Raw genomic sequence first — 14212 nt, 5'->3', positions numbered from 1 at the left:
CCACCAATGAGTAAATGGATCAATGTGACGTTATGCTTGGCTCCGAACTATATAACGGTCTGTGGAAGGATTCAAAAGATTTTTTTTTTTAAATTTAAATCATTTAGTCCTTTGATGATGCTCAGATTTATTTGCAAGTAGAACCAAATAGAACACAAGAACCTGGTCAAGTCATGTGGACCAATGAGAACGTTCATCTCTTAAGAGATCCTATTCTAATAGTTTTCCAAATCAGCACGTGAAGCATCAACAAAACACAGAGGTCTCACTCGGATTAAAATTCGTGAAACCTTTGAATTGCAAGTCTTGGTGCATGTCTGCTGGTGGTGGTGGCATCATGATAGTTACTTTAGTTTAGACCCTGGTTGTACTTTACAGATCAACATGTCTGGAGCAGCTCTGTTCTCAAGCACATGATCCCGCTTGTGCAAATCCATGGGAAATGGAGTAATCAGACTACTGCGGAAAAGGCTTCCCGAGTTACTCTGTGGTTTTTAATCGCCTAAAGTGAAGCTGAGATGAAAACCAGCTGACGTAGGAACAAGCTCTGCGTGTGGCTTTTCTCACAGAGAATAAAGAAGATCAAAGTTTCGGTTTTATTTGGTAAAAGTCTAAAATCGATGGTGAAATCGACCTTTTCTAAACCTCGACCTATAAACATGTCAGTGAGCTGACGGGGTGCCGGTAAACGCTCAGACATTTCAGCCTTTAGCCAACTGCAGAAGAACTTCTTTCCATCCAAAAAGTCGTTTTATTGAGAATTTTAATAGAACATGAGCTCAAACAAACTATGAAGTCTTGGTTGTTCTTCAGAACTTTCCTCTAAGGGAGAAAACGCCGGTTTCTCCACCGAACGACCAGAGCAGCTTTAAAAGGAGCGACACAAACATTTATTCTGACCCGACGTCTCCACGGATCATCTCAGCAAATCAGGACCGGTTCTGCTACGTATACATTTCACACAGATTCATCATTTCCACTCGTCTTCATCCACCCTCCTCCTCCTCCCCTCAAAGGAACATGGCAGTAAACAAAGCTTGTCCTGCTTCTTCAAGTCCTCCTTTTACTCTGCAGTTTTGATAAAAATGTCGTCTGCTGGTGCAGACCAGCAGCAGGCGGCCCCCATCATCTTCTGCGAGAAGGCAGGGATGCCTCACATGTTGTTGAATCCCATCATGCCTTTCATGTTTCCGGCCGCTCCCTGCTGAAACTGGCGCATCATGGACTGAAGACCAGCCATTCCTCCTGGAGACACAAACAAACCTCCGTCAGAGGAGAAAGGTTCCTGCAGATCCTGCTGTGAAGGAGGAGCCGGAGCTCCGGGGAGACCCACGGCTGACGCTCCTCACAGCAAAACCGCCTTAACAGCACCGGGTCTACAGGGATCTACAGGTGGTTCTCCTTCCAGGTGTAGACATCCATCCATCAAAAGATCACATGACCTCCAGTCCAAAGAGGACGAATGTTCCTCAAGGTTCCGAAAAACATTCACAGTCATGTGGTCCAAACAGTTGCAGAACCTGGTTCTGATGTTTGGTTAGGAGGTGTGCTGCAGTGAAGGTCTCACCCATGTGGTGCAGGACTCGGGGGTCCATCATCTTGGCCATCTGCTGGTTCAGTTTGGCCATCTGGGACGGGTTCACGTTCTTGGACATGTCTCCTCCTGAAAACGAGCACATCAGGATCAGGACTCAAACCCGCCGAGACATCCGAGTCGCCCCCACCGCGGCCTACCTTTGAACAGCCCCTTGATGCCGCCCATCTTCTTGACCATCTGAGCGAACTTGGTGTACTGGGTGAGCAGCTCCTGGACGTCTCTGGTGGCGACTCCGGACCCGCGGGCCACCCTCTGGATCCGGTTGGGCTGCTTACTGAACAGCTTGGCTCCGTCTTTGCTGTCCAGCTCTGTGGAGGAGGAGGCGGAGCCAGAAGAGAACGCAGACGATGTCAGGTCCACGAGAGGAACCGTCAGGAACACAGAAACAACAGCTGGAAGCTTCTCAGGTTCTATGTGTGTGTGAGAGTGTGTTACAGTGTGTTACAGTAAGTGTGAGAGTGTGTTACAGTGTGTTACAGTAAGTGTGAGAGTGTGTTACAGTAAGTGTGAGAGTGTGTTACAGTAAGTGTGAGAGTGTGTTACAGTAAGTGTGAGAGTGTGTTACAGTGTTTTAAAGTAAGTGTGAGAGTGTGTTACAGTGTGTTGCAGTAAGTGTGATAGTGTTGCAGTAAGTGTGAGAGTGTGTTACAGTGTGTTAACAGTAAGTGTGACAGTTTGTTACAGTGTGTTAACAGTAAGTGTGACAGTGTGTTACAGTAAGTGTGAGAGTGTGCTACAGTGTGTTACAGTAAGTGTGAGAGTGTGTTAAAGAGTGTTACAGTAAGTGTGGGAGTGTGTTACAGTAAGTGAGAGAGTGTGTTACAGTGTGTTACAGTAAGTGTGAGAGTGTGTTAAAGCGTGTTACAGTAAGTGTGAGAGTGTGTTACAGTAAGTGAGAGAGTGTGTTACAGTAAGTGAGAGAGTGTGTTAGTGTGTTGCAGTAAGTGAGAGAGTGTGTTACAGTAAGTGTGAGAGTGTGTTACAGTAAGTGAGAGAGTGTGTTAGTTTGTTGCAGTAAGTGAGAGAGTGTGTTAGTGTGTTGCAGTAAGTGAGAGAGTGTGTTACAGTAAGTGTGAGAGTGTGTTACAGTAAGTGTGAGAGTGTGTTACAGTAAGTGTGAGAGTGTGTTACAGTAAGTGAGAGAGTGTGTTAGTTTGTTGCAGTAAGTGAGAGAGTGTGTTACAGTAAGTGTGAGAGTGTGTTACAGTAAGTGTGAGAGTGTGTTACAGTGTGTTAAAGTAAGTGTGAGAGTGTGTTACAGTGTGTTGCAGTAAGTGTGATAGTGATGCAGTAAGTGTGAGAGTGTGTTACAGTGTGTTAACAGTAAGTGTGAGAGTGTGTTACAGTGTGTTAACAGTAAGTGTGACAGTGTGTTAACAGTAAGTGTAAAAGTGTGTTACAGTAAGTGTGAGTGTGTTACAGTAAGTGTGAGAGTGTGCTGCAGTGTGTTACAGTAAGTGTGAGAGTGTGTTAAAGATTGTTACAGTAAGTGTGAGAGTGTGCTACAGTGTGTTACAGTAAGTGTGAGAGTGTGTTAAAGAGTGTTACAGTAAGTGTGAGAGTGTGTTACAGTAAGTGAGAGAGTGTGTTACAGTGTGTTACAGTAAGTGTGAGAGTGTGTTACAGTAAGTGAGAGAGTGTGTTACAGTGTGTTACAGTAAGTGTGAGAGTGTGTTAAAGAGTGTTACAGTAAGTGTGAGAGTGTGTTACAGTAAGTGTGAGAGTGTGTTACAGTAAGTGAGAGAGTGTGTTACAGTGTGTTACAGTAAGTGTGAGAGTGTGCTACAGTGTGTTACAGTAAGTGTGAGAGTGTGTTAAAGAGTGTTACAGTAAGTGTGAGAGTGTGTTACAGTAAGTGAGAGAGTGTGTTACAGTGTGTTACAGTAAGTGTGAGAGTGTGTTACAGTAAGTGTGAGAGTGTGCTACAGTGTGTTACAGTAAGTGTGAGAGTGTGTTAAAGAGTGTTACAGTAAGTGTGAGAGTGTGTTACAGTAAGTGTGAGAGTGTGTTACAGTGTGTTACAGTAAGTGTGAGAGTGTGTTACAGTAAGTGTGAGAGTGTGTTACAGTGTGTTACAGTAAGTGTGAGAGTGTGTTACAGTAAGTGTGAGAGTGTGTTACAGTAAGTGTGAGAGTGTGTTACAGTAAGTGTGAGAGTGTGTTACAGTGTGTTACAGTAAGTGTGAGAGTGTGTTAGTGTGTTACAATAAGTGTGAGAGTGTGTTACAGTGTGTTACAGTAAGTGTGAGATTGTGTTACAGTGTGTTAACAGTAAGTGTGACAGTGTGTTACAGTAAGTGTGAGAGTGTGTTACAGTAAGTGTGAGAGTGTGTTACAGTGTGCATGTTGCAGTGTGTGTGTGTGTGTGTTTGTGAGAATGTGTTACAGTCATCTGGTCATTTATGTGTTTATATGAGTGTGTGTTGCAGTCTGTCCCTGGTCATTCATATCTGTGTGTGTGTGTGTGTTTCAGCGTGTGTGTGCTGCAGTGTGCGTGGGTGTGTGTTGCAGTGTGTGTGTTTTGCAGTGTGTGTGTTGCAGTGTGTGCGTTGCAGTGTTACCCTGGTCATTCATGCTGTCCATGATGGTCATCAGTTTCTTCAATCTGGCCATAGATTCCTGCTCGTTTCCTTTACTCATGAAGTCTGTGCCGAAACCTGGAATCATACCCTGAACACACAAACACACACACAAACACAAACACACACAGGTTAGTCAGCACCTGCCCCCCTCCTCTGTGTCCACCTGTGTGTGTGAAGGTACCATGATCTGTCCAAAGGGGCCCATTTTCATGATGTTCTGGAACTGTTCATACATGTCTCTGAGCGTGAACTGCCCTGTGGGTCAGAGGTCACAGATCAGAACCACGACTTCTGGTGGGGGTGGGGGGTCACAGCATGCAGTTCCTCACCGTGCTTCAGCTTGTCGATCAGCTCTTCGTTGTCGTCCAGCTTCAGTTCGTTCACTCTGTCGATCAAACCCTCGATGTCGCCCATCCCTGACAAGATAAGGAGTCACGGTTTCCATGGAAACACTTTCAGAGCTAGACCCACGTTTCCACAATCAAAGTGGGTTCAGAGGAGGCTCACCGAGGAGTTTGCTGATGAACGGCTGCGTCTTGAAGGGCTCGAAGTCGTCGATGTGCTCTCCCGTCCCGATGAAGATGATGGGACTCCGGGTGGCCGCCACGCTGACGGGAAACAGGCGAAACGTGAGTCAACGCATGTCGGCCCTGTGACGTCATCAGTGGAGGACAGGCTCTTACGCGCTCAGGGCTCCTCCCCCCTTGGCATGTCCGTCCAGTTTGGTGACGATCACCGAGGCCACGTCCACCTTGTCTTTGAAGGCTTTAGCCTGAGACTCGCAGGCCTGACCGATGGAAGCATCCATCACGTAAACTATGTTGTCTGGTTGCTATGGAGACAAAAACAGGAGGGGCTCAAACACACCAGGAACAGACACCTGGATGCAGATCAGGATCAGCCCCCGCACCAGGCAGGTGCCTTCAGGGAACTCACCACAGCGTTGGAAACCTGCAGCATCTCCTCGAACAGAGAGTCCTCCTGTTTGTGTCGGCCGCTCGTGTCCACGATGATGATCTCAAAGTTCTCCGCTTTGAACTTCTCCACGCCCTCGGAGGCAATCACCACCGGATCCATCTCCGTGTAACTGAACGCAACGCAGAGAAGAACAAACTGATGAGGGGGGCCTGAACAGAACACTGACAAGAACCAAGTGGGACGAGGAGCCCAGTGGAACAAAAGCAGACGAGAACCCGAACACATCCAGAAGAACGGAGTAGCAGATGGAAGGAAAACCGGGATGGAATCTGTGCCAAAACTCACCTGCCATAGAAGGGGATTCTGGCTTTGGTGGCGTTCTGTTTCAGCTGATCGAAGGCTCCTGCGTGAACGCAGAGGACAGGTAAAGGAGTGGACAACGAGGACAGACCAGCAGTTTGAGCGGTGTGTGTGTTGTTAGTGTGTGGTACGGTGTGTGAGGCGCACCGGCTCTGAAGGTGTCCGCACAGATCAGGCAGGTCTTCCAGCCTTTCCTCTGGTAATAGTAGGCCAGCTGCAGGACGAAACAACAGTTTCATCACAGGTATCCCACGTTCACGCCACGTGTTTCATCAAATCCTTTTAGTACAGAGCAGCAATGAGAAGTTCTATCAAAGCAGAGCCTGGTTCTGGACTTTGATCACCTTGGAGCAGGTGGTGGTTTTGCCGCTGCCCTGCAGACCGACGAACATGATGACGTTGTTCTTTCCTTTGGTTGGCGTCCAGGCCTTCACTCCCGGGTCCACCAGCTGGAACACAGGTCACACACATGAGCCCCTCCCGGTCACATGGCCCGGTCACATGACTTGAGGGCGGGCTGCTTGCCTCACCTTGACCAGCTCCTTGAAGACGGCGTGCTGGATCATCCTCCTCTTGTTCAGACCTGAAGCCATCTCCTCCAGGTCTATAGCAGCTCTGCAGAGACGGAGGGCACACAGGTCTACTGGACTGGACGGGTTCAGAACCGGAACCAGTACGGCTGCATCAGGTAGAAAGGCACTAACTCACTTTACGTTCTCCCTCAACTGTTTGACCAGCTTGATGTTGACGTCTGCCTCCAGCAGGGCGGCGCACACCTCCTTCAACATGGCGTTTAACACCTGAGAAGCAAACGGGTCGTTTAGCGGGTCACACCAGGCCAGCTGGCGATAGACAGAACGTGCGGTCACACGACCCGCTTTACCTCCTCATTGATGATGGTGGCGTTGCTGAGTGACCTCAGCGCCGAGGTGATCTTCCTGCCCAGGTCGGCCAGAACCATGGTGGCGGTCTGATGGGGTCCTGAAACCAAACTCAAGCATGACTATGAGCTCCAGAACCACCTGGGTTTTTGCAGCTGACCAGAACCACCACTGACACTATAGAAAACATGCAGCAGCAGCACCTGACTGGACCGGACCTGGTACCGGTGGAGCCTAGGGTGCAGTTCAGCAACCCGAGTGGGCACAAATGAGACCCACTTACTGTGTGAGAAAAGGCAGGATCACCCCCACTGAGCACGCTCAGTTATCCGCTGACTCCTGTAGGCGGCACCACTTTCTCTGCACAAGAACAAAACACAAGTCAAGCCGAGTCAGAACCAAAAGAAATGGACCGAAGATCCTCTGTGATTAAAGATGCTCCACTGCAACGTGAACACCTGCAGCTCAGTGCACGAGGTCATGTGACCACGTTTTCCACACAGCTGACGCTCTAATAGGACATGACGCAACGATGTTGTTGACACACGCCCACTAAGACTCATTTCAACAATCTGAAGGCCACGCCCCCACCTGAGCACAATTTTATTTATTCATTTTAAGTATTGAAGTTTTCTCCACAGAATAAAACGTTACATTTAATATTTCAATCGGCAAAAAGGGAAATATTTCTAGAACCAAACCGTAAGCTTGGATTTCTGCTGTAAAGTTCAGCGGATTCACATAAAAACACCAATTTCTTTGTTTATAAAATAAATGAGCTTCAAACAGGAAGTCGTGGGGATGACGTCACTCAGGTTTTGGTAAACTTGTTCTAACCAAGAAATTGATCAACCCGTCCCGTGTTCCGTTTGGGTCAAAGAAGCTTTCATGTACTGTTTCTACCATGGCGAGGTTTTGTTCGGACTTCATTACCCGGCGGTTCGGTTCTGGACCAGGATCTGTTCCAGCTGTTGCCGCTAAACTAACTGCGTGGCGTCACCCAGCGCATGTCCCGGTTCCGTTGTGCACGTCCGAACCTTCAGTGCACTATGATCGAGCATTGCCCAAACCCATATTCTGCCGGAAGTTGTAACCAGAACCGAAATCGAGTCCGGACCCCCAACTACATCAACAAGAGCGTCGTAGCTACTAGCCGTTAGTAATTAGCAGCTGCTGTTCGGTGCACGAAACCGGGTCAACCCCGAGTTCGGAGACTATGACCGGCCAGAGGCCGAACCGACACACGGGCTTATTAGGAGAAATCTTACCGCGCGGTGATGAGTTCGAACCACTAACAACAGAACCAAACTCTGAGGTAAACGTCAAATAATCTGGGCCGGAACACCACGTCATCTGACCCCCCTCAGCGGCTTTAGTTTAAATGGCCGTCAGTCCTCACAGCGCCCCCTGCTGCGCGGGAGGACGCAGAACATCGACCTGATTAATTCTCTGCGCTTCAAGAACAGTTCAACAGATGTTATTAAAAACCTTTATTTCACAGAAAACAAGAACAGAAGCCGAAAAAAATTAAAAAAAAAACATCTGCAGGAAAACAACCCCCCCCCCCCCCCCTCAGGGCAGACCAAACCCACATCACTGGTCTGATTGTCCGTGTGAAGATCAACGAGTCAGCAGTTCATGGTCGACGACGCCTCAGAGGAGCAGCAGAACATCAGTCAAATGTGGAGATGAGTTCTGGTTCTGGTATTGAAAATCTTTTAATAAACGATGCAAATGATCCCATATCTTGAAAAAGGTCCATAGAGGGTCAGTCAGCCGACTGAGGGGAGGGGGGTTCCTCACAGCTGCCCGCCGTTCTCCACTGAAGCATCCTGTTGGACAGAACGTCGGTCTCTGCAGCCAGAGCCAGCAGCTGAGCGGTGGACGCGTCCTGAAAGAGACAGAATTTCTGATGCCGCCCTGCAGAAACTATGTGCAAGAAAACTGACAGGCTGAAACCTGCATCATTAAAAGACCACTGGGAATGATTTGAAATGGATCAAAAGATGTCGTCTTGGTGCAGAACTGTGATCTCAGTTCTGCACCCTCCCAGCTGGGCCCGTTTCCTGCCTGAACATGGATCAGAAACAGGATGAGGTCATGTGACTGACCAGCAGAGCCAGGTTGTTGCTGCAGTCCTCCTGGTTCCGGACCGATCTCAGCTTTTCCTCCAGACGCTCCATGAAGTCCATCATCATTCGGAACGACTCCACCACGGACCTGAAACACGCGCTTTCATCAGCTCCCGCCCCCCTGAGATACAAGACCGTCGCTGAGGCGGCTGCTCACCTGTGCAGGTGAGCCGGGACGGGCAGGTCGGTGCGGGCCAGCGGCGCCATCAGTCTCTGAGTCAGACTCTTCTGCTCCTTCAGGACGGCCAGCAGGTGAGCCCCCAGCCGCTGAAGCCCCTCGCTCCTCCGCACTGCAGGACCGCCAGGAACAGGTGAGGCGATGGCGTCGAGTTAGAAGAAAGAAGAAGGAGAAACTCACTCAGATGGAAGGCGTGAGCGACGTCAGAGCTGTGCATGTCGACCTTCAGAAGATCCAACTGCAGCTGAAGCTGGAAACAAAAGGGGGGGGGCACGATCAGAACCGTCTACACAAGAACCGGGATGTTCTACGAGGTTCACGCTCAGATGGACAGAACAGCAGACTGAGCTTCATGGATCTGGTTTAGACGTTGAGAGCAGACGTTTAGGAGCTTCGGCTTCATCAGGTGCAGCAGCCATGTTTTCACACTGAAGAGCTTCAGTGTCAGTTTACCTCGTCCAGCTGTTTATGCATTCTGATTCGCTCTTTAGCCTCATGCAGGTGAGGGGAGAAGGCGGAGCCTGGCTCTGAGAAGGCGGAGTCTATTTCCTCCTAGATCCATGAAATAAAGAAAAAACCTCTTGAAAGGTGAAAACACATTAGCGTTTTTATAATTATTCATTTTTCATGTCCCTCTTTTTCCTGTCGTTATTAATTGGTTTGAACTTTAGATTTGCTTTGTTTGTATTTATTCTATAAATGAATATATTTAATTTCTCCATGCACGCGGATCTGAGCTGGGTCACAGTCCGAACTCTGGTTCTGACCTGAGAAACCGCTCCAGACGCCACACATCTGGACAGCAGGCTGGCAGCTGGAGTCACGGTGAACGGAGAACAATCCCAGTGATTCATCTGACACCGGTTCTGGTTCGTAGGTGGTTCTGTCCCCGCTGAGGAGAAGATCACTCACTTTTTGCACTTTTCAGGCGAAGAGTGTTTAGTCTGCACACAAGTGTCCAAACAAAGCGATCGGGAAAAATCACAGGGAGTGAAGCATCACTAGATCGGCGATCTTTGTTGACTTAGACTCAGAACTTTAACATTAAACCGCAAAAACTGGCCCTCCGGAAACAAAGCGGAAGCCACGTCCGTAATATTTATGCTAACTGAATCTTTCGAATCGAACTGCTGTTTGCTTCAGTGTCGGAACCCTGACGGAGCCAATTCACAAAAGTCCAAACGGTTCCGGTTTCAAACTTTGCGCTGGTTCCGTTTATTTGACGTTTTGTCAATGAAAAGACGCAAGAGAAACCTAAACAACAAACTGACAGAGACGTCAACAACCGAACGCAACTACAAATCCCAATTCATATTCCCGCCCAAAATGTCACTTCCGGTTGGGTCTTTACATCCGCTTAGATGTCAAAATAAAATAAATCACAAAAACTCGAACTCCTAAAACATGAAAAAAATATCTCAAAGTTTGCTTTAAGTCAGTAATAAAAAAAAAATAATGACACAAAATAAAAACAATATAAAAATATAATATAAAAATTAAATTTAAAATTATTATTTTTTTAATTTTATTTTTAAATTAATTAATTTAAAAATAAAATTAATGGATTTAAAATTAAACTCTAAAAAATTAAAGAGAAACCTAAATTCCATTCTAAAATCAACATTGTCGCTGATTGTGTTTAATTTGAGGCTAGGGTTTGTTACTGATATTTTTTTGTTTTACTAAAGTAGTCAATAAAATTAATTATAATGTTGATGTGATTATTCACTTAATGTAACAATAGAATGTAATTGTTTTTGTCTAACATTAAAAGTGCACAAAAAGACAAACCACACAAAAATAATGAGAAGATGTTTCCAATATTTCCCTTCTGTGGTTAATAAACAAACATTATATCTCTTTGAAAGGTATTCGTTTTTCTGTTATTTGAAAATAACCTTACAATTAAGTGTGGATTCCTGCCACAAAGTTCTTAGCCAATATCAGTCTACTTTAAAAACAAAAAAACAAAGCTTTGCTTACACAAAACCTTATCAAATCAACCTTTATAAATATATAAATGGAAAAAAACGGAAATGGAAAGTGAATCAGGATATGCTTAACTGAGGGGTAAAAAAACAAAAACTTTACACTCTTTTGAGTCACTTTGTGGAATAATCAGACAATTTGATTGAATATTTAAAAATATTGATTTTTTTTCTAGCTGTAATTTTCTGAAATGAAGATACTTAAATGTCAAATTTAACCTACAATCTTCATGTACAATATTAAAGTGAAGGATGTAAAGATGTCTTCAAATCTGTGGAATTTAGTACAAAAACTTTCAAAATAAATTACCTGAAATGTTTATGTTTAAAAAAATTGGCAAAAACATTAGATCAACCGTAGATTTTAACTATGTTTAATATTTATCAAAGTATAAAAAATGCCTTGTGAAATTTCGTCATAGGAGTTTTTTCTGTGTTTTTTCAAAACAAGGGAAAATATACTGATCAAATTAGAATAAAATACAGCTTAAACTACAGTAAATGTTAATCAAATTAAACTTTATAATATTGTAATATAGGTTAGCTTTGTCTCCCCCTGTCGTCCGACCGCCGAACTGCAGTCTGTCGTTCTCGTGAGAGTTTCTGCGTCCACGTTCCTGTGACGTCATTCCCTGAGAGGATCAACGCCTGTTTACAATCCTCGGGGTCGGCACAGGCCTGGGGGGAGTTCATCTTCATTTCGTCGGTGAAACCAACCTGCCTCCTCTGAACCGCGAACCGGAACGAAGTTTTTGACGTTTGTGACGTAAGTAAGCGCGCGGAAAGCTGTTGGTGGGGCGTGGCCGTCAGCCGGGTAACTACTCGCCTTGGCTCGACTCAGATTCGGGTCCTTTTGGGCCGAACCGCATTGCTGTCTGTTGTCACGTGACGGTGGGGTCATTATGGAAACCCGCCCTGCTCCAGCAGAACTTCGCGCGAGCGGCTCCTTCCTGAATGACTGTTCGGGAGCTCGTGTCAGAATAGCACGCGCTTTAACTAAGCAGCTGCTTCTAGGACTGAAAATGATGATGAAGAGGCTCTTCATGGATCGTCGGCCTCTGATGAAGAAGATCAGAGATCCTCAGGAGGAGCTTTAGGGTGAATCGGTTTTTGTGGAGGAACCTAAAGTTCTGAAACTGCTACGGGAACAGAACCGGAACACGCTCGTGCATGAAGGTCGTCTTTTTCTCTTTAAAGGTCTGAGGACTTTCTGGACATGAGCGCCGCCCTGCCGCTGTAGACCGGTGAAGGACCATCTGTCTGCTGATGGGGAACAGCGCGCTCAGGTCTCACCTGGAGACCTCCCAGAAGACGGGGGTGTTCCAGCTGACGGCCAAGGGGCTGCAGGAGGTGAGGCGGATGCAGATCTGTGATCATCAGAGCAGACGGTCTGCAGAAACACCTCGACTTCTGCACGAAGACCAGCTGCTGTGGATCTAACTGGGATCAGGGGAACTAGACTCGCTGAGGGTTTGCTGGTTCCTCTGACCCGAGACCGGGTGGGCTAGTTAACCGTAAAGCTCCAGAAAAGCCTCAGGAGGTCTCAGGAATCCAGAACCTGATCAGTCTAAGCCTCAGTCTGATGATGTTGAAGGTCCAGAAGGTGGTGGAGGTCCGTGACGTGTTCTTCTCTCTGACCATATTCAGTTTCCAGAGGAACTGCAGAGACTCACGGCCAACCTGAGGACCGTGGATCTGTCGGGAAACAAGATCGAGGTTCTTCCTGCTTCCATTGGGAACTTCCTGCAGCTCAGGAGTCTGACCCTGAACTCCAACCGGCTGAGTGAGTTCTGGACTCTCCGTCTGTCCCCTTCCATCGTTGATCCGTCTCTAACGTCCGCCTTGTCTTTGCCCCCAGCTGCTCTGCCCAGCGAGATGGGGAAGCTGAAGAAGCTGGAGACCCTCTGTCTGAACGGAAACCGGATCGAGCGGCTCCCTCCGACTCTGGGTCAGCTCAGAGCTCTGCGGACCCTCAACCTGGCCGGGAACCAGATCTCAGAGTTCCCCTTGGGACTGGGAACCCTGCGGCAGCTGGACATGCTGGACCTGTCCCGGAACCATATTCACATCGTCCCGCCGGAAGTGTCGGATCTGCAGGCCATCGAGATCAACCTGAACCAGAACCAGGTCTTTCTCCTGGTTAATCCTAGCCTCTGACGGCGAGGTGGATTCTGTGGAACCGGAACCAGGCTGTCGGCGGGGTGACACTGCTTTCTCACTGTTTTCTAGATCTCGGTTGTGTCCCCTGAGATATCGCTGTGTCCCCGTCTGAAGGTTCTCCGTCTGGAGGAGAACTGTCTGGAGCTGTCCTCCATCCCTCAGGCGATCCTGAGCGACTCTCAGGTGTCGCTGCTGTCTCTGGAGGGAAACCTGTTCGAAGTGAAGAATCTCAGAGAAATCGAGGGATACGAGAAGGTGCGTCCCCGTCGGTGCGTCCCACTCCCTGTCTGCCGGTTCCTAACCGTTTCTCCTCTGCTTCTCCTCAGTACATGGAACGATTCACAGCCACCAAGAAGAAGTTTGCCTGAAGCTCCGCCCATGAGGCCGGATCTCCACCTGCAGGCAGAACCGGCTCCAGTTTAGCAGCTTCTCACCTTTATTGGTCCCAGCAGCAGATCACACCGTAGGCAGGAATGCTTTAGAACCCAGCAGAACCTCAAAGACAGAACCCAAGAGGGTTTCAGGGAAAACTAAAGAAGCGGCTTCAGGTTCTGTAACAGTCTGGAAGTTCTGAAGTTTTGCAGAGACAGTACAGGCCGTCCGCTTCCTGTGGGTCCCGGTAAAGTAAGCCCGCAGTTTGTGCTGGTCTTCTGAAGGTTCTGGTTTGTGCCAGAGCAGAACACTCACTACATATTTCTCAGAACCAACCAGAGTTTTTTCTGCCCAGACTCATCATCGTGCATCAGGATCCCAAATGTCTTCAGCTCAGAGGAGCCGCTCTTCCTTCTGAGGGTCCGCCGTCTTTGGCTGTTGGTCCAAAGGTCCAGATCTGACGGTTTATGTGTTGTCGCTTCTGAACTCCACCTCTCTGTCATTTCCTGCTTGAACCTTTTAGCCAAGTAAATGAAGGAACTGTTGGTCTGATGGGGAAAAAAAGCGCTGCTGGTTTTAGAGCTGAATTAAAGATGAGTGCATGAAGAGCCTGGCTGCTGCACGCTGATTGTTTTCACACAAGTGCTGAGAAAAAGACCCGGGTTCTCCACGTACGGTTCCGCTGTAAGACATCTGGAAACACCGGTCATCAGAGGAGGCTGAAGCTTTGTCATTGTTTTCTACACAAACCAAAGAAGTCAGACAGAGTCAGCAGCGTGAGCTGTGACCTCTCAAGAGCAAAGAAATGTTCTCAAAATGTATAATATTTACATATTTGTGCACCGAAACATAAAAGTATTTGTTTTCTACATTCCTTTTTTTATAAATATAGAAATGTGAAGGTAAACACTTCAAATACAATAAATATTAAAGCCACACATGGCATTACATGGGCTGCAAGCGCTACCCACCTGCCCCTGCTGCTGCCCTTTGACCCCCCCCCTCGCTGACTGAACGGCCTTTTTATACCTCTCTCTCTCTCTCT

General features: G+C 47.4%; 3 protein-coding genes across 6 annotated transcripts; 1 reads left to right on the top strand and 2 right to left on the bottom strand.

Annotated features, from left to right (window-relative positions):
- Nucleotides 1–728: 728 nt before the first annotated feature.
- Nucleotides 729–7769, bottom strand: srp54 (signal recognition particle 54). Of its 2 annotated transcripts, none has more exons than XM_023951667.2 (17): nucleotides 7606–7769; nucleotides 6621–6697; nucleotides 6340–6437; nucleotides 6165–6256; nucleotides 5987–6071; nucleotides 5801–5905; nucleotides 5604–5670; nucleotides 5442–5499; nucleotides 5115–5265; nucleotides 4862–5010; nucleotides 4686–4786; nucleotides 4508–4594; nucleotides 4360–4433; nucleotides 4158–4266; nucleotides 1735–1905; nucleotides 1568–1663; nucleotides 729–1245 (listed from the first exon to the last, which is right to left on the bottom strand). In XM_023951667.2, the coding sequence occupies exons 3-17, from the start codon at nucleotides 6415–6417 to the stop codon at nucleotides 1154–1156; spliced, it is 1515 nt and encodes a 504-aa protein (XP_023807435.1). In that variant the 5' UTR covers nucleotides 6418–6437; nucleotides 6621–6697; nucleotides 7606–7769; the 3' UTR covers nucleotides 729–1153. The 2 variants fall into 2 exon arrangements, with proteins under 2 accessions (XP_023807435.1, XP_078797282.1); XM_078941156.1 differs by lacking the exon at nucleotides 7606–7769 and adding an exon at nucleotides 7271–7594.
- Nucleotides 7770–7812: 43 nt separating this feature from the next.
- Nucleotides 7813–11584, bottom strand: haus2 (HAUS augmin like complex subunit 2). 2 transcript variants are annotated; one of them, XM_078941172.1, is made up of 7 exons: nucleotides 11462–11584; nucleotides 9415–9591; nucleotides 9101–9199; nucleotides 8828–8897; nucleotides 8627–8759; nucleotides 8449–8557; nucleotides 7813–8228 (listed from the first exon to the last, which is right to left on the bottom strand). In XM_078941172.1, the coding sequence occupies exons 2-7, from the start codon at nucleotides 9499–9501 to the stop codon at nucleotides 8106–8108; spliced, it is 621 nt and encodes a 206-aa protein (XP_078797298.1). In that variant the 5' UTR covers nucleotides 9502–9591; nucleotides 11462–11584; the 3' UTR covers nucleotides 7813–8105. The 2 variants fall into 2 exon arrangements, with proteins under 2 accessions (XP_078797298.1, XP_078797297.1); XM_078941171.1 differs by lacking the exon at nucleotides 11462–11584 and having other exon boundaries at nucleotides 9415–9971.
- On the top strand, nucleotides 11251–13775 carry lrrc57 (leucine rich repeat containing 57). 2 transcript variants are annotated; one of them, XM_004082128.4, is made up of 6 exons: nucleotides 11251–11401; nucleotides 11833–11985; nucleotides 12283–12418; nucleotides 12494–12762; nucleotides 12865–13050; nucleotides 13122–13775. In XM_004082128.4, exons 2-6 carry the CDS (start codon nucleotides 11902–11904, stop codon nucleotides 13161–13163), a joined length of 717 nt encoding a protein of 238 aa, XP_004082176.1. In that variant the 5' UTR covers nucleotides 11251–11401; nucleotides 11833–11901; the 3' UTR covers nucleotides 13164–13775. The 2 variants fall into 2 exon arrangements, with proteins under 2 accessions (XP_004082176.1, XP_078797296.1); XM_078941170.1 differs by lacking the exon at nucleotides 11251–11401 and adding an exon at nucleotides 11622–11733.
- Nucleotides 13776–14212: the final 437 nt, after the last annotated feature.

Source organism: Oryzias latipes, chromosome 22, assembly GCF_053564925.1.
Source record: "Oryzias latipes strain Hd-rR chromosome 22, Olatipes_Hd-rR_3.1".
Classification (NCBI taxonomy): domain Eukaryota; kingdom Metazoa; phylum Chordata; class Actinopteri; order Beloniformes; family Adrianichthyidae; genus Oryzias; species Oryzias latipes.
The sequence above is the reverse complement of the archived record's forward strand: the minus strand, read 5'-3'. Positions and strand labels throughout refer to the sequence as shown.